The 24,658-nt window shown below is 44.1% G+C and overlaps 1 protein-coding gene across 1 annotated transcript in view; it reads right to left on the bottom strand.

The window, feature by feature from the left end:
* LOC147668662 (transmembrane protein 131-like) overlaps positions 1–24,658 on the bottom strand; it is a gene marked incomplete at its 3' end in the record, with an annotated part of 812,034 nt that overhangs the window by 411,162 nt on the left and 376,214 nt on the right. The window contains exons 5-6 of the mRNA XM_086948537.1: positions 14,176–14,299; positions 1,139–1,255 (exon numbers count right to left, since the gene is read on the bottom strand). Coding sequence (XP_086804663.1) covers positions 1,139–1,255; positions 14,176–14,299 — 241 coding nt within the window. The remainder of the gene's footprint in view (positions 1–1,138; positions 1,256–14,175; positions 14,300–24,658) is intronic.

The raw sequence follows: 24,658 nt of genomic DNA, 5'->3' as shown, positions 1-24,658 counted from the left end.
TGTCCGCAGGGTTGCTAGATATTGCAATCCTGAAAATGTACAGTATTCTCCTTCTTCTACTCAGGACCTTTGCCAAAGTACACATGATGCTTTTCCCGTTTTACCTTCTCCCAGTTCTGTTCATCTAGATTCCTCTGTTGCCTCCAGGGTTAAAGTTTCCAATAGGCAAAAGTGTGTTCCCAGCAGGTATCTGGATTAATGTTGTTTTTTTTTTGGGGTAAGATGTGTTGCATTTTGTTTTACATTCATTCTGCCTTGTTTTCCCTGTCTGAATCTGCTGCCTGGAATGTATGATGCGTGCCTGCATTTTACATCCTGGGTTCCAGATTCCAGACCAACCGATTCATTAGATCTCTATTGGTACCTGTTTAGATGTGCTGTGCTTCAACTCTGTATGATCAATAAACCCTTTTCTTGGAAAATCAACTTATGCATATTTGGATCTTTTTACACCTACATTGCAGCAATGAGCGGCAGACATGGACACGGCCATGGTTGCATAAAGAGCGGTTGATATACATAGAGGGTGCCCTAAAAAGTGGTCCAGAATATGGGGGAGGTGGAATAAGTCCCGGGGGAATCTCTGTGACCCGCCGCACACAACCGGGACAACTGATGATAGCCCATAGGTGATAAAGGGATGAAAGGGGCAAGGTGCTAGCACCATACATCATCATAAAGACAGAGGAGCGCTGTAGAAACCAGCGCAGTTGGCGCACTTTTGACACCAAAGGGCTATGATGAACTGATGCATGTACACTGTAATTTTGAGTGTTTTATTTACTTCATGCTGGAGATGATGACTATTTACTGAATTTTTATGAAATCTATGTTTGTATGATGCTACAAAATGTCAATAAAATATGTTTTAAAAAAACAAACAAAAAACTGCCTGAATTAATACAGCAAATGTATTCATGGAAATAAAACAAATTAAACACTAATCTTCAAAACCATCTACACAACTTATGATCAGGATCTGGATAGAGTATAAAACTGGGACTCCTGCTCCATAACATCTCACCTTTTCCAAGTGAGCAAATGTAGTTGACTACAGGCTACAACTTAACCCAGCACACACTACTTAGACCTACATCTCAGCTAAAATGTCAAAAACCTTTTAGTTATTTTCACTCACCTGGTAGGTAAACATCCCATGGTTAGATGTATTAATAAATAAAGTGTTTTCTACATTCCCCACTACTCTTGCAAGGAATACAACATCAAACGAGGTGTTTCCTCCTGGGAGAATTTTCTGTAAACAGAAAAAACAATACCATCAATAAAGGGAAAAAAAGCAGCAATCTTTTTAATAATTAAAAAAAATGTATTCCAGAGCAAAAGCCATGTATAAACAGTATAATATGTGGACAGGGATGCAGTTTCAAGAGGCTAGAGCAATTAAAGACTGTACACGTAACAAAATGAACTTTGGAAACTCACACACGCCTCACGTCAGACCTGTGCGCCTTGTAAATGTCCAAAGAGACTTAAGACCACTGTTTAAGGAAATATAATAGGAAGAAGTTCATTTTTTTTATATGAGCAGGACAGATTCATTGCTATTTCTATGAGTTTATGTGAATCTGGCACTCTGGAGTATGCAAATAGGTATGGTAAAGAGATAACTAAAGGAAGAATTGCAGTCACACATGCACAATCTAACATTCTAAAATGAAATATATTGTTATATAACAAACAAGTTACTTCTCTTCGGTAACGTTCACTGTGGTCTAACCGCAAATTCCGGACCTTACAAACTACCCTGGGTGCCAGAGTGGATCTGGAGATTTCTGAAGCAGTTCTTCCATGCGTCGCTAGGTGATGTCATGCGGCTGCATGCGGACTTCATAATGCCCCAGAAATGACAAAGCGGAGACGCGTGTAAGGGCCATCCCAGCACGCTGACATTAGTTTCTTGTCTTTTCCCTTAACTGCCCTCAAATGAAGAGTGTGAACAATTGTTGGGAACACTGATGAATACTAGCTTGGGACCTTTTTAGATGTAAATAAAAGACCACCCCACAGAACGGGGAGGCAGGAGGGTGGTGGAGAATGTGAGGTTAGATAAAAGAATCCACCAGAGAAAGAGTTACTGAAGGTAAGGAACTTGTTCTTCTTATGGATACTTCTAATCGCAGATTCCACACCTTAGAGTAGGTAAAAAAGCAGTACCTCTAACGTGGAAGGTCTGTTGAATGCCTCAGACCAAAAGGTCTTGTAGAACTGAGAAGCGAATTGTCCTTCCCTTAGGATCTGGCTGTCAACGCAGTAGGGCTTCATGAACATATGTACCAACCCCCACGCTGCAGTCTGGCAGATATCAAGGACAGGCACCCACCAAACCAATGAAGTTGTAGCACCCTTGTACCCAGTGGAATGGGCCCTCAGAGCTTACGGGGGATACTTCTTGGCCAGGGTGTAGCAGATCTTAAGGCACAGGGCTACCCACCTCAACAATGTTTTCTTCTGCAAAGCCTTCCCTTTCTTTCCTCCAGAGAACTTCTCAAAAAGTTGATTGTCCATCCTCCAGAGAACTCCTCAAAAAGTTGATTGTCCACGTGATGGTTCTTGGTGCGATGTGTGATGTATGTATGTATGTATGTATGTATGTATGTATGTATGTATGTTATGTATGTATGTATGTATGTATGTAGTACAACCAATGGGGCAACACCTTTTCAGGGGATGAGTGGAAGCAAAGATGCCAGTTGAGTGAAGGATTGTTCAATGTGGAACAGAGTCACGACTTTTGGTAAGAAGGCCACCTGATTCTTCAGCACTAATTTGTTTAGGAAAAACTTGGTGTAGGGGAAGTTACACTGAGGATGGCTGCAGTTCACTCACGCGATAGTCTGATTTAATCGCAACCATCTTCAAGTTCAGGAAGGGCAGCGAGTAGCTATGCTTAGGCGCGAAAGTTATACAAATGAGTAACGTTAAGGCCAAATTAAAGCCCCATTGTGGTATCGCAAGCAGTTTGGGAGGGAACATACGTGCCACACCTTGAATAAATCATTTTACAACAGGTGATTTGAACAAGGAAAGCTGGTACAGCAAATGCAAAGAGGCCAAAAGAGCTGACAAACACCCTTTTACAGGGTCCATTGAAAGGCTTTGCATGGCTAAAGAAAAAAAAAAAACAAGAGAATGTTCAACAGCTTCGCTTGTATGGGATCAGTAGCCCGCGCACCACACGAGGTTACGAACATGTTCCGGCATAGACTGATTTAATGGAGAGGTCTCTGGTGAAGAGAATGACATCTACCACCTCAGGTGGCAAATCGAAAGCCATTAACCACCTCCGCTCCATCTCCAAGCATGGAGGTGGAAATTGATTTAATACGGTTGGTGTACTCAGTCCTATTGCTGGAAAAGGAGGTTCTCCCTATGCGATGACCTGTTCAGAGGACAGAAGCTCATGCTCACACTTTTCAGGTACCAGACACTACTGGCCCAATCAGTGTCTACCAGGTGATATGGGTCCAGTTATTCTTGATGATCTTCAGAACTTACGTCAGAAAGTGGTACACAAGTCCCTTTTTCCAACGCAGATGCAATGAATCTTCTAAGAAGTGCTCTTGGCGATCCAATGCACAAAAACATAGACCCTTCAGGTTACAACTGTGGAAAAGAAAAACCTAGCCAGGACACCCCAGCCCCCCACCGCCCGGTGGAAGATGCCCTACACCACGTCGGGTTGTAGAGACCGCTCTTGATCTGCAAGACAACATCTTCTCAGTTCATCCACTCTGTAGTTCAGAGACCTCGTCAGGTGGGTGGTCACCAGAAGCATGCTCTCTTGCTCTAGCCAACTCCAAAAGTGCAAAGCCTCCTGGATTAGGACCCCAGGACCCCACTCCGCCCTGCATGGTGCAGTAACACATGGAGGTACGGTCCCCTAGAACATGTACCAATCTCCTCTTGATGGACAGCAAGAAAGCATTCAGGTCAGATGAATGGCCAGTAGCTCCAGTAGGTTAATGTGGAGCCAGCCCTCCACCGAAGATCAGAGCTCTCTGATCTGCACCTCCTCCTTGTGACCGGCCCCTTTCCCCAACTCTGCAGTGAAGCATCAGATACCACTTTTAGCAGGGAAGGGAGAGCGGCCTGCTGAAGGACAGTCAGCCATCACTGCAGATCTTGACCATTCACCTCCAAGTCCTTGAGGGTGTCAGAAAGGCAGCCTTGATTCTGGGCCCAATGGGATATCAGATTTCAATGCAGGGCTCATGTGCAACCATGCGTGGCTGACAAGGAAGCCACACAAAACTAACAGGTCAAGAAGCCTCAGTCTCACCCTGGCTTGGATCTAAGACTGAGCCCTGAACCCCTATGCGTCTAGGATCGCCCCAATAAATGGATGTCTTTATTAAGGAAACAGGTGGAACTTCTGCTCATTTATAGTCAAACCCAACAATGTTAGAAATTCCATCATTGTACGGAGGTGGTCAACGAGTACCTCCTGCAGGCATGCTTCAGCAGCAGACAGTCGTTGAGGTATGGGAATAGAGGAACTCATGGCCTCTGAAGATGGGCAGTGAGCAACACCATCACTTATGTGAACATCAGAGGGGTGGAGGTGAAGCAGAAGGGGAGCATGCCAAAGTGAAAATGCTCCTGGCTGAATTACAAGAAATGCATGTGGGACGGTTATACAAGCATCCTGGAAGTACAATGACACCATCTAGTCTCCCAGGTCCAGAGCAAAGAGAGAAGTTAAGCCAATAAAAGCATTCTGAATTCGTCCTCCCTCAAGAAAGCGTTGTGAGGTTGGAGGTCCAAGATAGACCTGAGGCTCCCATTCTTTTTCACAATTAGAAAATAGCGAGTAATAACCCCCACCTTTCCCCAACTTCAGTCATCTCTCTATGGCACCCTTAGTACCCCATTGCTTGGGCATGTGCCTCTGAGGCCAAAGTAAAGCGATCTGTTGCAAAGCCTGTTCATCACCTGTATGTCTATGAAGAACACTAGTACCAACTGCCAATCCAATGTAATACGTGCTATCCAAACCGGCACAGGTTGTGTCCTATCCATCATGTATCATCTGAGCCAGAGAGACCATAACATCCTCCAGGACTGCCAGCAAGATGTAGCTGGGCACGACCCAAAGTGCATGTGTGCGATGGCCCATCAGACTGATAGTATTTCCGGTTTGCTGTGCCAATGGTGCATAGTGAAATAAATACCTTGCTGGTTCCATTATACTGCACAGGAGGGTATGCGGTCTGTACAAAGGGTCTACAACTTATTTGGTGCAAGCAGTGTGCTTAAGACCTTAAGCACTCCAGGAGGAGTTCTTTTAAGCAAAAGGAAAGCAAGCATGATAGTCCCCCAACAAAGAAATTCCATTGCATAGTGAAGGAGATGTTCCTGCAAACTACAAAAAGTTGTGTTATTGCACAACCTGCCACCACACATTTGTAATAATAATGTTTGAAGGATGGTGGGATGAGGCAGATCTTGCTGGGACACGTTCATGTCACAATCAAGTTGCACATAGATCTCTGCAGCAAACACTCAACTCACTGAGCTACCACACCCATATGAAACTTTAGATTTTTCAATTATTATCTGAAATAGTGCAGCTTCATCAACTTAAGTCTTAGTTAAGTTGGGCTGGAAGGATGGAGGAGACGCCAGCGCCCTGTGGCCTAGAGACACACTACAGTCAGGTGATTAAAGTCAAGGAGTTGTGGCACTACTGAGGTTTCAAATTTCGGACATGAGGGACGCATGGAAGCTACAAGTGCTTGGTGAACTGCCAGTTGCAATACACATGGAAAGATAAAGAAGACAACCCTTCCTCCAAATAAATAAATAGTTTTACCTCACAGAAGCAAGCTTTTAACGTCCAGCACTAGGCACCCTCCTATTTCAACCATACTTGAAATTAGAGCACCCTGTCCCTGCGGTACAGTATGCTGAGAAAGAATTTTAACCAGGTGACTGCCCTCAAGAGGAGCCCTGCGTCAGAAGAAACCAGAGAAGCACCTCCTCAGAGCTTCCTTCCACAATCGTACATGGTACACCAACAACCTGGACATCCTGCGCCTCCACTGTCCAGCATAGAGAGCTCGTGTTTGCAAGCTGAACGTTAAAATGAGAATCAAATCAAATCGAGCACTGCTCAATCAAGACGGCTGACCAGAGCAGACAGCCAGCTTCTCAACAGCTATACACATCCTGTATCCACAGCATAATAGTCCCTGAATCACCACAGGAACTGCCCTATCTTGGGAAACATTAAGTGAGGTAATCATGCCAAAGCTAACTTCGCATTGGGCAGGCCCCCATTCAGGGCCGTAGGCCCCCGTACCTCCCCCAACCCAGAGAGAGAGGCTGAAAACCTATCCCACTACAAGGTGTGCGGTCTGTAAACTGCAGCAGCGAGTCAGGCCTAATTAAGGCTGTCAGAGTAGCATTGGCAACACAAAAAGATGGACAGACTGCTGAACATTGTCAAACACTCACCCAAGTCACAGATCCAGATTAAATCCATAATTTCTTTTCACACCATGCCACTCCAGTTTGGACCCAGCAGTTCCATCCATCATCTGTTTTTTTTGCTTTGCTCGCCCTAAGTAGGAAGGGTATGCCTAGACGTGGGTCACCGTGGTCAATGTGCCACTGGATTCAAGCTAGCCTGACTGATGGGGGGTGATACTCCGAAACCCATCAGAGGATGCTTGTTTCAGGTCCAGGAGGACCTGGCCTGGCAGCTCGGGCTGGACTGTGATTTGTATATGGCTGAGCCCAAACTAGGGTGACGTGGTGAGCAAAAAAAATTATAGATTAAACCCAGATATGTAACGGGGGTGAATGACTGATTTGTTCAACATAACATTCGTCAACTCACTATTGCTTTTGTTGACCTAAGTTGGAAGTGAAGGAAAGAAGGATCTTTCGGGCATAGTTATACGTCACTTTTTGCCTGGTATCAGTGTGTTGTGGCTGCAGTACACTGGGATCCTGCTAATCAGGACCACAGGGTCTGTGATCTCTCTCCTCCATTCATTGGTAAGTACTTTGGACACCCCACAATTGGTACATTGGTGTACTGTTGTAAATCCCAAGGAAATGGTACTAAGTTACCTAGGGCATTGGTTCACCAGAGGTCTCCCATGGGCTGCAGCATTTATTATGCCAAGCATCCCATGCAAACTGTATCTGCAGGTCTGCCATTCGCTTCAGATATAAGGTTTTCCTTATATCCCTGTCACTGCACTTTAAACTTATAAGTCACCATAAGGTAAACCTTACAGCCCACATGCAGGGTGCATAGTTCTATGGGAAGGTTGGCCCTGTACGAGCATACACACCCCTACAAACCTCAGAGTCCATTATCTGGCTTTGTAAGTGTGAGAAGCCCTTTTAAGGTATGTAGTGGACACTGGCAAATTTGAACTGTCAAGCAATATAATGGCTTCACCGAACCCAGTCATGTTTGGTATCAAACATGTGGAATCATGCCACTACACTGATTCCAGTGCTAGTTGCATGATCCCATGTACTGGGGTGCTCATTTGAGGACCCCCCACCCATGTCTACCTGTGTAGCCTTGCAGGGTCTGCATGCAAACCATTGCTGCTGCTGACCACAGACACTGTTCTTCCCTCCTCCTGCTGAGCTTAACTCGGGCAGGGGAAGGCAGAAGAAAGGATTTCCTGTAGAGGAGAGTTGTGACCACCTCTCATTTAGAAATAGGTGTCTTAGGAAAGGGTGGGGATGCTTCTGAGAGCCTCCAGACTGTTTTCAAGGATACATTTGGCGCCCTCCTTGCATAAACCAATTTGCCCCAGTTCAAGAGCCCTTTGCTCCTGCTCTGTGCGAAAATACACAAAGGACAGGGGAGTGACCACCCCCCTGTCCAGCTCCTCTCCGGTACCCCTGCAAGTCCCTAGTATATGGTACTAAGGTACCTAGGGCATTGGTTCATCAGGGGTCTCCCATGGGATGCAGCATTGTATTGTGCCACCCATGGGAGCCCATGCAAACTGTATCTGCAGGTCTGCCATTGCAGCCTGTGTGAAACGGTGCACCACCTTTCGCTTCAGATAGAATGTTTTCCTTCTATCCCTGTTGTAAGAAAGTGGCTCTGTATATACTGCACCAAAGTAAGGTCCAGTGTGCACAGAGTCCACAGTCCCCAGAGGTTTGGCAGAGGTTAAAGTTAGATATAACCCTACTCTCTTAAGTGGTAGCTTGGTCGAGCAGTAAGGCAGTATCAGAGGACAGTGTAAAGCATTTGTTGTACACACAGCAAATGGTCTCACACACTCACGAACTGAACTCTAGGCCAATTGTTTTGTATATAAAAATATATTGTTGTTTTATTTTAGAACCACAAGTAGGTATAAAAATACTTTATCAGAATGAGATGTTGCAATTGAATACTTTCAAATAGCAATAGACTTTTAAATGCAAGTGATACAGTTATTACAATATGCAACACAAGTTAAACACAATTATAACATTGAGCTCAATGGGAAGTTTTAAGTGAATGCAATAAAATCACTTTACAAATGTTTTTCTTACTCAGGGCTGGATCCTGGATTCAGCCCTGGTGCATTTTCTGTAAACAGTTGAAAGAAATCGTTTTTGTTACACAGGCGATTTTTAAGGAATATTTGTATGTTTTGAAAATCGACACTTGGAAGAAATTTTGGTCAAAACCAAGCAATGTAATCCTATGGAGGAAATCAAGTTAACAGTAAGTCACAGTTATCTTTACTTTTTAGGGTCAGTGCTGGGCACCAAGATCCAGCAATGGGGTCTCTCCTGATAGCAGGAGAGAAATATTTTCGTTTATCGGACAATTTTTAAGGAATATTTCAAAGTTGCAAAACTCGACACAAAATCAAGTTATCTGTCTTTGGGTAAGTACTCGGCTGGCAGAGTTAAGGTTCTGGGGGTAGACTTAGGGTTCTCCCAGGGTTAGGTAAGTACAGTCGTTACACCCTCAGCGGCACAGGGGAAGCCAGATGCAGAGTGAGTAGGCCCAATGATAGCCTATGGCGGGTAGGGGGCCTTTGGTTGGTGGCTGCTAGCAGGCAGGCCACGCGGCTGTAGGAGCTGAGCTCCTGGTCACTTACACAAGGCAAGTGGGGAAGTAGGATAGGACAGATGCTGCACTTACAGTGGCACTCGGGCAGCTGGATGCAGGAGTGTCTTTTGGTGTCGGGAAATCTTACCCTCAGCTGGTCGTAGTTGGAAGGGTCCCTGGCTGTGAGGCTGCAGGCGTCAGCAGGAGTGTCGAGGAGGGTCCTTGGGTGCCGGATTCGTGGTCACAGTTGCCAGGGGGACGTCCTCGTGGTCTTTGCTCACTCAGGCACAGGCCGGGCTAAGCAGGTGCAGAGTGTGCTGGATTCGCGCTTCCTGGCTGGCACCAGGGGTTGTTGCTGTTTGAGCAGAACCACTGCTCGTGGGAGTCCCAGTCTTTAGATGAGCAAGGTAGTCCGGTCCTCCGGGGATTTCGAGGTTGCTGCAGCAGAGAAGACGCCGGAATTCAGCAGGAGCAGTTTGAGGATCGACAGGCCTGTATGGCTGGGGCCAAGTCAGTGGGTGTTGTCCTCTTGTTAGCAGCTGCACAGCAGGTCTTCTTTCTTCTTGTTCTTTTTCTTGTTTCAAAATTGGGATCTCAGGAAGGAAGGTTCAGGGTGCCCTTAAATACTGAATTTAGGGGTGTTACAGGTAGGGCAGGGACCAACGGGCCCCTGTCCTGGGGTGAGTACACCCCCTATCCCGCCACTCTCCAGTGGGAGGGGGTCAGGAGTCTAGCTCTGATCGGGTAGGGCTCCCCATTCTCGAAATGGCTAGAGCCCGGAGTTGTGCTTTACCTCGCCTCCTCCACCTGAGGGGTGGGGTTGGCAGAGGCTTGCACACCCCCTTTCCTTTCTTTGTTTTTCCCGCCTGTCTTCCCGCCAGAGTGGGAGTCAGAACCGGTGGGGGCCAGTTGCTGAGTACAGCAAGTGGCCTGGAGAAGCTCACAAAGGCGGCATGCCTTTGAAGCTCCCCCTGCCCATCCTGGGGGAGGAGACCTAGCACCTAGTCCCAGGATGTGCATTGTTACAGGCCCAAGAGAGCGGAGGGCTCTCTACCCAGGGGTCCAGCAACATGTCTGCTGGGTGGCAGAATAGGCAGCCTCTCAGTCAGGATGCTGGTTGTGGGTTAGTTTCAGGGAGCAACTCTAAGTTGCCCTCTGTCGTGCACTTTACATTAAATCCCACACTGGCATCAGTTTGGGTTTAATGTGCTGAGAAGTTTGATACCTAACTTCTCATTCTTCAGTGTAGCCATTATGGTGGTGTGGAGTTCGTAATGACAACCTCCCAGCACCATATACTCTTAATGGCCTCACTGCACTTACAGTGCCCAGGAATGGCCCTGGGTACTGAAGGGTCCCAGGGCTCATGCACCTGTGCCCACACCACTAGCATAGTGCACCCATCTGGAGGGGTGACTGAGGTATGCCAGGGCAGTGTTTTTGTGGGCATGGCACACAGGGATGTGTGCCATGTCGATTCTCTGTTTAGTTCTGCACCAAGACACTCAGCCTGCAAAGGCAGTGTGTGTGTGCCAGGGTACAGGACCTCTAAGGGTAGCACAATAAGTGCTGCAACCCTTAGGGGCCTTCTCTGGTCACAGTGCCCTGGGTACCATTTACCAGGGGCTGCCCTGTGGCCACAGATGCCAATTGGGTTTAGGTTTCAATACAGTTTTAGGGAAAGACTTCATTTACACCACAGTCCATCTCTGGTACAAGGTACCAGAACAACTGAGTCGTCAATCTAACTTTCTGACTTTCAGAAAATGCCTTTAAACAGGGCTGTTTGCGGGTCCTTTAACTGAGAGACATCTGCAGGATTACATTAGTCAGTAGGGTACAATGGCTCCAAGATGCCGCTGGCATTCGTGCACTTTAGAAAACAGATCAATATATCAAGCTCCAAGAAGCCCCAGCATCACACATCCAAGAGTGACCTACCTGCTTCTCCAGCGACATGGGCATTCATCTTCTGTGTGAAGCAGAGCCCTTCCTGCGCCTGCTGCCAGAGGATTCTCCTGGGGTCTCCATCGATTTCTGCTGGCTCTCCTGCTTGCTGAGAGCTGGCCACGACTTATCCTGGCAGTGTGAGTCCCACAGACCTTGCTGGTCTGCAACTAATCATTGTTTCCTACAACACATCTGTAGCATTTGCCAAGCCTTGTTGGTGGTCCTGCTGGCCACTGACACTCCTGCATTCTTCAAGCAGCATGGGATAGCTTGTGGATAGCTCCTGCATCATCGCCTGGGCTCCACAGCTGCATCTTCAAGACCTTTGTGCTACAGCAAAGTACTTCATACAAGGGCTGGCATTGTGCGCCTGATCCTCCTGGACACCCCTATCCTCGCAGGTACTTCTCGACCAGAATCCACATTAGTGTTCCAACGACCTGATCCACGAGACTCTGTAGCCACATGACAGCCGCGGTCCTCCATGGACTTCAACAGGTGGTTCTGACACAGCTTCGCACCTATACACCTGGGCTCCCTGGTGTAGGTGTCCTGGTTCTCTGGGTATTCACAGGTGGGAGTGTCCTCTGTCCTCTAACCTCCCTGGTTCCAACGGGTTTACTCAGGGTGCTCTGGGAAGGGTCCTGAACCCATAAAACTCCAACCGCGACTATCCCATGTTATCCTAAGGATGTTGAACCAGCATATTACCTCTGCACCCAGGCGCCTTCGGAATTCTAGCTACTTACCTTTGGTGGTTTCATTGTTCCCAATATCCACAGAAAGTTGGGCGGTTGTCTCGCTGGGGTACTCACCTCGCTTTCTATTTTCTTAGTATATGGTTTGGCACTCCATAGAGGTCCATTTGTTTTATGTGCTTTACTTGCCTGTTTTGAAATATATTCTATTGTTTATTGATATATCCAGGTAGGAGATATACCATTGTAGTTTTAGTGTTGGTGTTTAATAAATACAAGGTAGTTTTCGAATACTGGGGTAATTCTTTCTTGCATCTAAGTTTTATGACTGACTGAGTGGTAATGCACCAGATTTACACCCTCCTGAAAAAGCCTTAGGTGCTCTCTACAGCTACCCCTTGAGAGCTATGGTTATCAGGGACCACTACAACTATCGGAAAGGGTTGCCTAGACTCGGTGCATGGTTCCTCACCTACAGGTGTACACCATATACTGAGCCAGCCTCCTACCAGAAGGGTATGCCCAGACGTGTATCCTGTGCTATTCCAAAACCATTCCTAGGAAGATCCTGGCTTGGCAGCTCGGGCTGGACTGTTGCCATGGGTAGCATGGTCAAGAATGATTTGCATATGGCCGGGTCCAAACTGAGATGGCGTGGTGATCGAATAAATGATGGATTAAACCTAGATCTGTGACTGGGGGTAAATGTTTTATTTGTTCAGCATTCCATCCTGCATCTATTGTTTTTACTGTTGTCGCCCTAAGTTGGAAAAATATGCCCAGATATGGGTCCTGTGCTGACTGTGCCACTAGATTCATGCAAGCCTGGCTGATGAGATGATATACCAAAACCGGTCCCAGGATGGTTGTTTCCAGTCCAGGTAAGCCCTGGCCAGCCAGTTCGGGCTAAACTGTTCCCATGGGGAGCGGCGTTAAAGACTGATTTGCTTATTGCCGAGTCCAAATTGGGGAGGTGAGGTGAGCAAATAAAACAAGTGATTAAACCCAGATCTGTGAATGCGGGTAATGTTTGATTTGTTCAGCGTTCCGTCCAACATTTGATCTTTTTTGCTCCAGTCGGGGCGGCATTGCCAGAGGCGAGGCCAATATGTAGAAAACTAGAGATAGTCCGGGCGGATCTACCCGCACACCACAGGGTCCCAGAAGTCAAGCAGTTCCTAAGATATTTAGAGACGCACTGGAGGCATCAGCCAGCCCCACCCCTCTTCACTAAACTAAATTTCCCTCCTTGAGCGTGGCAGGCAGCCAGACCTTTTCTTTCTGGGTGGACAGCTGTGCCTGCAATCCACTGGTGAATTCTTGCTTAGCTGATTTGTAGTCTGCACCACTGGAGAGGCGACAACACTTACTCCTGAAGCTGTCTTTAGCACCCCGAAAGTGTCCAACTCAAAGCTGGTAAAACCAGCTGGTTAACACACAGTCGTAGCCTCTCTGTAGATTTCTGGGCATAATAGTCCAATTTAATGCGATAAATCTCCAAAGAGGACAGACCTTGGATGAGCACCGAGATAGTCAGAAAAGAATTTCTCCTTTTCAGGACTTCAAACTTCTGGGCATCTTGGGACGTGTGGGGGTTGCTTACTCCACGGCATGGGGCAGGGAAAAAAGGCTGCAAATCCAGGCCTACACTGTTATGTTGTTTCACACTAAGATTATTATGCCAGCACGCCATAGCCTCGTTAGGTTTTGACGCTGTGCCTATTTTAGGAGATGGGCAATCCCTTGGAAGCTAATCTTTTTTACATAACCTTAAACAGTTTATGCTTAAGGTAATAGACACGGGCATAGCCAGAGCCTCTCTCTCGATATTGCTTTTTGAATCTCTTTTTCTGGTTATCACATGCAGTCTAGAGACAGCTGCGATGAGAAGCAGGACCTAAAAACCAGATGGAAAGATGGGTCGAGGGCCCGATTCACAAAATCATTTGGAGAAAAGTAAAAAATTTACTGTCGGAACTTTTTCATTTGCATTACATTTCCATGTAACACTGCATTTTAAGAACTTCAAGGTAAAATTAGAATGACAGAAATGTGCATTTACACATTTAACTTTCTCTCCACAGGTTAAATACAGTGTTATAGAAAAAAACCTGACAAATATCCAGTGTTGTCTAGTAGAAGTTTCTTCTCATTCCCATTGTTGAGCCTACAAACCTTTGTAGGAGTAACTTTGCGAGTGTTATCCAGTTGGGTTCCTGCTCCTCATCATAAACATATGATGGAATCAGGTGTGCACTTTACAATCCTTAGGAAAGTGCCGCCATGTTCTCCAGAACTTGCCAGGGCTATGGCCTGCATAGCGATCTATACACTCAGGTTAAAAAATATCAAAGACTGACTCAAACTCTCCAAAATACTTAAGTTTTATTTCAATATTTAACACCAACTAACAAGTAATTGTTTTCGGTAACAAGAGGGAAACAGGTGGTAAAACGGTGTAATGAAAGGTCTACTTACCCTGTTTTGAAAAAATGATGCATGAAAATGCGATGTTGTTGCAGATATGGATAGTAAAGTAATAGTTTCTTCAGAACTAGGATTATGTAAATATACTTTTTCCATTTTTGGCATTCCCACCGGCCTATAAAAGAGACAAAAAGATGCGTCAAAATAATTCTAGTGGAAATGATCTAGCACAGCAGTACAATCAAAACAAACAAGCATTTGCAATGCAATAGGTCTCGCATTAGTAAAGTGTGAGCTATTGGTATTGTAAATGACAATTTTTTTTTTATTATGTGTTGGCTTTGAATATACATAAACTAATAGCATTGTTATTCACAAAGCCAATAGCTTACACTTTCCTAATGCGAGTCCTATTGCCTATGGCAATGCTTGTTGGTAGCAAGCAAGGACAGTGATGATGTGGTTGGGCTGAGTGATGTGGTGGTGTATTACAGTGATGTGGTGGTGTTCCCGAGTGATGTGGTGGTGTTCCCGAGTGATGTGGTGGTGTTCCCGAGTGATGTGGTGGTGTTCCCGAGTGATGTGGTGGTGTTCCCGAGTGATGTGGTGTTGTTCCCGAGTGATGTGGTGGTGTTCCCGAGTGATGTGGTGGTGTTCCCGAGTGATGTGGTGGTGTTCCCGAGTGATGTGGTGGTGTCCCCGAGTGATGTGGTGGTGTCCCCGAGTGATGTGGTGGTGTCCCCGAGTGATGTGGTGGTGTCCCCGAGTGATGTGGTGGTGTCCCCGAGTGATGTGGTGGTGTCCCCGAGTGATGTGGTGGTGTCCCCGAGTGATGTGGTGGTGTCCCCGAGTGATGTGGTGGTGTCCCCGAGTGATGTGGTGGTGTCCCCGAGTGATGTGGTGGTGTCCCCGAGTGATGTGGTGGTGTCCCCGAGTGATGTGGTGTGTGAGGGTGCGAGGGTTGTGAGGGTGAGGGGTGTGAGGTTGTGAGGGTGAGGGTGACGGGGGTGAGGGTGACTGGGGTGAGGGGGACGGGGTGAGGGGGACGGGGTGAGGGGGACGGGGTGAGGGGGACGGGGTGAGGGGGACGGGGTGAGGGGGACGGTGTGTGAGGGGGAGGGGGAGGAGCTGTAAGGGTGAGGGTACGAAGTAAATGGTGGCAGGGCAGACATCATAAGACAGAGAGAAGAGATTGCATGGTGGCTGCGTTGGTCAGATTCATAATCAGGAGGGGCAGAGTCAGCACAGTCTGAGGGATCAATGTGTCTAGAGGCAAAACATAGCGTGGGGGGGGTGGGGGGGGGGGGCAGCCTTTGAAGTCTGATGCCGAGGCACAGACAAATGGTGGTGTGTTATGTGGCTGTGCGTGCGCATAGATCACATGAACTGTATGCGATCTGCAGCCGTTTTGGTAGACTTTTCTTTTCCGCTTACTATAATCTCGCCGGAGCAATGCGCAAGCGTATTGGCTCAGGCGAGACCTAAAAAGTAAATAATGAAACTGCAAAAGCTTCTCATAGACCTTGCAGGTTCTAGATTAAAAGGACAAGTCTAATTCGTATTAATTTGGAATTTTTAGCATATCTAGTGTTGTTAAAAGGCGAGACACTACCTCCAATATATTTATAAACAATACCTTCCGATCTTGCCACTAAACAGTAGTACCTTCCTTTTGCCAAGTCGTTCACATCTTCATTTATTATCACATAAAAATAATTAGAGCATTAATTCTTAATTAACTTTTTGCCCATTTAATTGGATAATTGGCACACGGATTTTAGAGCTCACAGCATTTAACACTGTTTGATTCGAACTAACCACCTGCTACTGCTTTGCCAGTCATCGCAAACTCTTACAAGCTCCATACATCCACTGACACTTTTCTTTGTTCGCGGGCACCGTTGGGACAGATACACAAAGCACAAAAGCGTAAAGTGTATTTTTAGGCACTGAAGGGTGGAGGTTAAAGAAAGTAACAGGTGGGCGGTAAGGTAGTTTGCTGGGGCCCATACTGGCTCTCGACACCCCTCAGCGGCACCAAGGAACATGAATGAGGAGCAGCTGATCAGAATGACTACTAGTTAATTCCGGTCCCCGCATATACCTCGTAAAAAATTGTTTTCCAGAGATTTTCTTTTTTGATTTGTGCTTTTGGATCATTAGAGAAGTAATGTAGCTTCGGTAGACCATGCGGATCCTGCCCTAATTTTTCTGGATGACATTTTTAAAAATGACGGATGTGTTGAGATGTGATATTTCAGGAACCCTGAGACCTATAAACTTCATTTTGGTGTCGAAATATAGGTTTTGGGGGTCTAGTAGTCTTAAAGAGACAGAAAAAAACTCCACAGAGAAACCATTCCACCATTTTCCAAAATGGCGGCTATAATAGAGGAAGAAGAGACATATATAGAAAAGAAACAAATAATATTGGTTTTTAATCCTTTTTTTATACACCCCAAAAAATCTATGATCTGAATATGGAGGAAAAAAAATAGAGCTTATCACACCTGTTTTAGGCACGTTTTCATAGTTCACTTTATTTGTTTCGCCAATCGCTTGTGGTACATTTGCAGAATGTTGAACATTTGATAAGAACATATTTACAGGGACATCTTATTGTAGCACAGGTTTTGCAAGTACATCTAAATGTAAGTACTGTGGGTAGAGGCTTTAGAAATTTCGTAGGTTTTAGCACCCCATCAATATCCTCCCAACAAAATTCACCCGGATCTTTCTCTAAATATGCATGATCCAAAACATTTACACATCTTCTGATCAAGTAAAATGCTCTTTTAATGTGTCCACGCACAGAATAGGATGTTGGTGGAAAGTCACTTAGCGGGACTGATCTCTTGAACTCACTGTACCTTAGATCGTAAAATTTGTGACAGTGAGAACTTGTTTTCCACACAAGCCCAAGGTATTTTTCTTGTTTTCCACACAAGCCCAAAGTATTTTTCTAAGTCTTTAAAGTCACATTCTTCTTCTACCTCAGCAAATCCTTTTAGAAACTACACAGTTTTAGCAGTTACAGCTCCAAGCTTTGATCCAATTTTGCTCATAGTGTCATTACCTGTAAGAATATGTGCCTTGATAAGAACACTGAGCATCTTTGTCAAGTTTCTTGTACAGTTTATGAAGCAGGATTAAGTGTTTTTCTCGCCTGTTCCATAACATATCCATAACCTGACAATCCTTGACTGAACCATTTCGCACAGCCCACTCAACATGTGGCACAACATGAAGACCAGCTTCCTCCAATTTGCTGTGAAGTTCTTGAACAATCTGGCCTGTACATTTTGAATAGATCTCTGCAGGTGCAGGCACCAACTCCTCATTGACAATCATTCCACTTGCAAAAATTGGAAATTCAGTATTCACTGAAGCATCAGAATTGCTTTGTCAAGTTAACAGCTCTAAGTTGATCTTGTTTGATGTTGATGACCAGAATTTATCAAGTTGCTCAGGTATAGCTGTTGAAGTTTTGATGCAGACAAAGTCAATTGTTCCACTTGCAGACATTTGTATGATTCTCTCACATTCTTTGACAGTTAATTCTAGATAACTGGCAAAGACAATGTGTAATTTTTGCAAGCTGCAGACAGGATTTGAAAATCTAAAAAAGTCTAAACTACCTCTCTGAAGTTATGCGTGGATGAAATCTTGACCACGCGCAACTGTGCCATAAATAACAGCAGTTTTCAATGAGGACACTTTTTCGAATTGAAATTCTTCAGGTGAAAGCTTTTCTTCGAGCTCTTGTACAAGTTTGTGCTTCACTGATTCGACAGAATGTCCTTGATAAATTCATCCTTTTCTTTTGCTACACCCATCTCTCTGTGTGCTTGCGGAAGTTGTTTTTTTGTAACCTGTTTTGTAGAGGCTGGTTGGACAAAATTCTTACTATGGCAATTAAAGTGTGTAAGTTTAGCTTTAGTGATTATGTCAAACAGCTTTTTCTCTTTCAATGCACATCTCTCCTACTTCAGTTATCCGTATAGTTTCGGTCAATGTTCCAGGACATCTAGTGGACATGTCTTTATATACTTATCCACATATTCTTTGATCACGAAGTTGTGTAGTCGCACAGGCTCGGTCATTTCAAAGGGGTTTCCTTGCTGCCTCATGAAATGAAGAAGGCTGTCAATATGTTTATTAAAACGTTCCCCTCTCTTTCCCACAAGTTCATGGTGAGGAACACTTTCATGATGATCATTAATTTTGAATTTGTCATCTCTCTGAAAACATTGCAAATAAAACAGACTTCATAATACCAACGTCCCATTACACACAAAATTCTGACATAAGCATGTTGTTTGGACATGACTTCATTATCACTCATCACCGCTGCGGTAGTTGCACAACTTATTAGTATATAATAAATGAAGAATTCTCTCACGACACTATCAAAAACATCAATACTTGTAGTATTATCTACATTATCGGGTGTTGTCGCAAGTTTATCTATATAAAGCAAACTACCCAAAAAGTGAAAATGTGCTCATGCCAGTACTGCAACCATGTCAAAAGTACATTTTCAACAGCTCCTCTAATCACTTCTTGAAACTGAAACACACTGAAGATAGAGGGGCAGACCAGTGAAGTGATTAAAAAACACCTTGGGCAGTGATAGCCAGTTGATGTTGAATAAAGCTGTGTGGAAATGAATTTCCCAATGTGACAGCATTGCCAAGTGTCTCAACACCATGGTGGAATTTAGTAACTCCAGAGATGCACTGTAACTTCCCCTTGGATGCATGTATTGTACCCGCCATTGCTGCGTCTGCCACTAATTAGCTATGACGATGTTGTGACACACTACTGATACCCTGTCACGTTAGACAGCTTATGCAACAATGCATGATCGTGTCCATATTTGTGATGGTACTGTTGCAGCACAAGTGTGGTCCAAAATTCTTTAAGATTACTCTAACCATACTAGGCCCATTATGACATTCTGCAGCATTTCCATTTACCACAGAGGCAATGATCCTCTGATTAATCTTTCTCCGCTGATAGGAGGGGTGGACATTAGGGTGACCAAACACCATATTAGCTGTCCATGCCGACCATAAATTGACAGAAAACTTACAAATTTGAAATCAGGTTGAAGCATACCAATCTCAAAACCATGCTGTAGAAACAAAGAATTTGCAATAGGAAGACCGCCGTCCGCCTAAAGAAGTTAAGTCAGACTAGAATTATGAAAACTAAAAGTCCTGCTACGGCCACACAGAATAAAAGAAGCAGAACTTGATATTCCATTAAAGCTCGCTGATTCTCCCTACAACGCATTTAAATCATTAGAAAATAGCACAGTTTCAATGGAAGAACCAACACGACTCAATAATAGACTAAGACAGATATTAAATAACTTTGGTAATTATATTCGAGATTCAAAATTCTTGGCAATAAGTAGTCTTAAGTAATCCAGTTGTTGAAATTATCACAGCTTACAATATAATGGCAAACATTTAGGCCAAGCTTCAAAGAATGATTATCGCATGAATCAATTTACAGAGTCCCACTACCATAAAGGGCATAAGGATAGTTAATTTATCCAACAGCTCAGGATCCTAAAAAAGGGGAAAGTGTTCAGATTTAAAGTCCACTAAGGGCGAGTCCATTAGTATGGAACAAAAGAAATAAGGAAAATTAAATGGTGCTGCAACAAAGGAATTCAGTCCATCCGCTACTATCTGTAGCATTCGCAAAGAAGTCCAAAAGTAAAAACTTAAAGAGAATAGGTTTCAAAATCATCAAAAGTCAATCAACATAGCGTTCCAATTGTCAAGTAGGAAAAATCAGAATGCCGCTGCTCCAGCTTTGGGCTTTCTTCTTTTATAAAGTCTCTGTGAGAGTCGTAGTGATATAGCATCTCACCACTGTCGGAAGATTGTCATTTGCTCAGATTCACATAATGTCACCTATGACATTAGCAAATACAAGATGGTTCCCCCTTGCTAGTCATGAGAAACAAGAGATTTAAAGTCCACATAGGCCTAACAACGGTGAAAAATAATACAAAGTATCAGTTTGTAGTAGCAGTTGAAATCCTGTTCCCACAGGGACAATTAACTGTGAATGTTGAGGAAATATTTCAGAACGTTGAATGTTACACATGTACTTAACAAATAAAGCAACATTTTACTCGATGCAAAAGAACCACTGTAGGCCAAGGAATAAGTCTGCATTAGAGAAACAGCACGCATGAATAAGGCTTCGCATTGTCCTAACAATTTTAAATTAAATAAACTTTAAACCTATAGCAAATATAATGCAATAAAATGATTTCATATTGGAAATAAAGTAGAACTATTATCAAGTATTGTCATACTACAAAAATAGTTTTAACTTTTTATAAATTAAAGAATCTCTAGCATTATCAGTTTCAATTTAAATTTCCTAACTAGTATTTTTACAGTTTTTACCTGACTTTTCTACATGGTGCATTCTAATGCAAAGCAATAGAAACAAAAATGTTGTAAGCATTCTCAATAGTGCAATTTATGTATATGCATTAAGATTGTCTTCTATATATGTTCCCAGGTCTTTCATTTCAAAGCACACTTTTACTGTGCTTCTACTACACTTGTCTCAGTTTAGAGCGTTACTGTGTCTAATGTGAGCAAGGTACACGTCCAGCTTTTCGTGTCTTAAATCAGCAAATGTGTTGCTTGCTTGTTGGGGGAGTGTTATACAGCGTGAACATGGCCCATCTGGATATCAGAGCCTGACAAACAGCAAATAAGTTAATCATACAAATTTAAAAAGGAACAAGCAAGAAACAGTTTAGATGCGATGCAACAAACTGCTTAGTAGATTCAGAATCCAGAAGTGAACCCAAGAAAACAGTCAAGCTAAGTGACTTATGATCTGTTGTTCAAAGTATCTATTCAGCAACAGCAGTTTCAATTCTTTTTTGAAGGAAGTAGTAAAGGGGTTTGATCTGGTTTCAGGAGGTAGCGCTTTCCATACTCTTGGGGTACACCAGAAAAGGAGCAGATGTAAGTTTTCGTTTTGGTAAACTTCTGTGGCTTAGGCAATAGAGAGTTCGCAATTCTTAGAGAACGACTTCCACCCGACAGTTCGATTTTTTTTTGCCAGTAAGACAGGAGTGTTAGGAGTATCCTTTTGTATTACGATTTTGAAAATCTTATGTTATCAGTACCCTAATTGTATCAAGATGCATTGAGCCATTTGCTGTACACATGTGTTAGTGTTATCATATACGTCAACTGTCCACTCCTTTTGGATTACATAAATTGTTCTCAGAAATTTTATTGTATATATTAAATCTTGTCTTGTAAGTTATGTCCCCACAGATCAATTACTGTACAATAGTGTTTATTTTTTTTTACTATCTGTTCACACCATAATTAATGTTTGTAAAGCAAGACCATTTGTGGCTAGTCTATAACTAGTGTTTTCGGTTCCAAATGATGAACCAATATATTAACTACTGCGCACTAGCCAACATGTGCATTTATTGTGTACAGCAAAACGGGTTGTAGACTGTTCTAGGACTATTGGGCTTTAGCCAGTCGGGACCCATTTCTATACCGGTAAGAATGAGTTTGATCACTCTTACTTTTTTGATGGTTTAAATTTTAACCTTAACTTGATATTAGAGTGACAGCCATTGTGGTCTTAATAAATTTTTGCCTGTGTAATTGAACCCATGCGCAAGTCAGCTTTAATTTTGCACATAGTAGAGACCATAGTCTTTCTTTGTTCTCTATGTACACGTTACTGGCAGCTACCTTGGTTATATGCAATGAGCCTTTGTGCACGCACCTTGTCTGCTTAATTTGGGATGGCGGCTCTAGTGGCCCCCGTGAGCAGACACTTGCAGTTCATCATGGCTGGATTTTGCATGCCCGATTGTTTGCCTATAGAACCGCGTATCTCCTCCTGGAGATCCGTTCAATATAATTCAGGTATGCTCCCCAAGCTTCTTCATGAATAACTTTTTGAAACGTGCTGCATGAATCCCATAACTCAACATATTTCCCATAACTCACACTACCTCTTTGAGTTTCCCTATATCAATATTTCAAATTTTGGACCACATTATGGAAATCAGACAGAGAAGCAAAGACTTCTAATGCTGGGCAATATTGACCTGTGATAGTAGCAACAAAAGTCAAATTAGTTTGTCAGTCAGCAATGTCACAGTTATCCACTGTTTCCCCATGTCACCCCGCAAAAACACTGATAGAAAAAACTGAGGGATGGCGATAACGAACAAAGGAGTATGTGATCCTAACACCCTCCCTGCCACTCCAGATCTTGCAGAAAAGAAGCTTTGCTCTGGAGTTATCAGAGCATTCACAGGCTCCGGCCCTTTTAGATTCACAGTACACCTGTCCCTCGTACCTGCAGTCTGTTACCTCAGAACTCACTTGATTCTCCCTGGACTGTACCCCTCTCAAGGAAGATTTACTCCTGGACGGACAAGTCAGTCTGGTCTGATCGAGTGGTCATTTTGGTGCTTTCAGTTTGATCCTGCCAAATCTGGTTTGCGGACCACTTTCCCGTTCAGAGAAAGCATATCTGCCTCCACAAAGGATGGACCTTCTGGCCAAAGGGGCTTCATATCCCTTTCTATCATCATCATGAGAATCTGGTTTGAGCCGAATCAATCGTCAAGGGACCTGGGTGTTCCAGGCAGCATCAGGACAGTCCTACTACTGAGAACAATACGGAGGCCCTGGTGGCACAACCAATTATGCATATCTTCTTAAGAAACAAAATGCAAGATCACAACGCAACAAGCATTGACAAAGTCAATAGGTCTCACCTATGCAAGAACCATTGGCTTTGACAATGAATTTAGCTATGTTGTACACCAGCATGGCTAAAAGTTAGTGGCGTAGAAGAGAGTGTCGTGGAGTAGAGTGTAAAAGAGAGGAATGGCGAAGAGTGGAGTAGAGTGTAGTAGAGTGGTGGAATAGCGAAGAGTGAAGTAGAGGGTTGTAGAGCGAAATGGTGAAGAGTGGATTGGCAGAGAATTTCATGTACTGGAGTGGCTTAGTGTGGAGTCGTGTAGAGTGGTATACACTGGATTAGCATAGGGTGGACTGGCGTAGCCGTAGAGTGTTGCAAAGTATAGTGGCATTGAGTGCAGTGGTGTACAATGCAGGATCGTATAACGAAGTGGCATCGGTTAGAGTGATGCATAGTAGAGTGCAGTACTGCAGAGTGCAGAGCTGAGTGATACAGATAGCACTAGAGTAGAGTCGAGTGGCATAGAGTTCAGTGGCATAGAGTGAAGAGTAGAGTCAAGTGGCAGAGTGCAGAGGCGTAGATTGCCGCAGAGTATAGGAGCACAGAATGGTGCAGAGTATAGTATAGTGCTGTAGAGTGCAGTGGCATAGAGTGCAGTGTTGCAGAGTAGAGCGGCATAGAGTGTAATGTAGAGTAAAGCGTTTTAGAGTGCAGTGGTGCAAAGTAGACTGGAGTGGCATACAGTGGATTAGCGTAGAATGCAGGGCGTAGGGGTCAGTGTTACAGAGTAAAGTGCATTGGCTTATAGTGCAGTGCCTTAGAGTTGAATTGTGCGGAGTAGATTGGTGTGGCCTAGACTGGAGTGATGTAGAGTGCATGTGAAGAGTGCAGTGGTTTAGAGTGTTGAAGCGTGCACTGGCATAGAGTAGTGTGGTACAGAATAGAGTAGAGAGGCATAGAGTCCAGAGGCGTAGAGTCCAGAGGCGTAGAGTCCTGTGCCTGGAATGGTGCGGAGTGCAGTGGCGTGGATTGGGTTTAAAATAGAGTGGCGCAGAGTTGAGTAGAATGTCAGAGTAGAGTATTCATGGTGTGGCAGCACACTGCCATTACAGACAACAAATGTTCAATTGAAATGACCACGACATTTGCACAGACATACAGTTTTACTAATAGAACTATACAAAGCACAGATGCGAATGTGTGGAAATGTCACCACCTAGTGTAATGATTTGTTTTGATCATATTAAAGTATTTGTTTCCAACACACTTCAGAAATTACAAAAAAAGTGCTTCATTTGGGTCCCGGATTCTGGTGTATTCTGAAATACGTACACAGTTCATTTAAATGTTGTTACATGCTAGAAAAAAACTCTTTCCTACCCCTATAGTCCAGCAAGAGTGTCATATAAATCCTCTCACTTTAAAGTCGGAGAAAGAAAAGTAAACAAAAACCCTCAGAAGACAGTGCCTGACATTTGACTTGGTCTTTGAATACACAACAAATGTGATGCAATCCGAACAAGATTTACAGGCCGATTTACAGAAAGTGACTCCGTGGAAGAATACAGTAAACACAGTTTGGGCAATTGGAGGGCTGAACTGAACCTGGAGAGCCTAAAGCAAATACAGCCAGCAAATGGAAAGCTAGAAAATGTGAATTACAAACCGGAAAGCCAATGGTAATCAACAGGCGGACTGCACTCCTAGGTCAACTTTCTTAAAGTCCCCAAGTTGTCTATAGCAAACTAGACAGCTGTGCTGTCTGGTAGGCTGCGACCTTAAAATGAGAAAAGTCCATTAA

This window comes from Lissotriton vulgaris, unplaced genomic scaffold (genome assembly GCF_964263255.1).
Source record: "Lissotriton vulgaris unplaced genomic scaffold, aLisVul1.2 SCAFFOLD_700, whole genome shotgun sequence".
Lineage (NCBI taxonomy): Eukaryota > Metazoa > Chordata > Amphibia > Caudata > Salamandridae > Lissotriton > Lissotriton vulgaris.
Note: the sequence above shows the minus strand (reverse complement) of the source record. Positions and strands in the feature narration are given on the sequence as shown.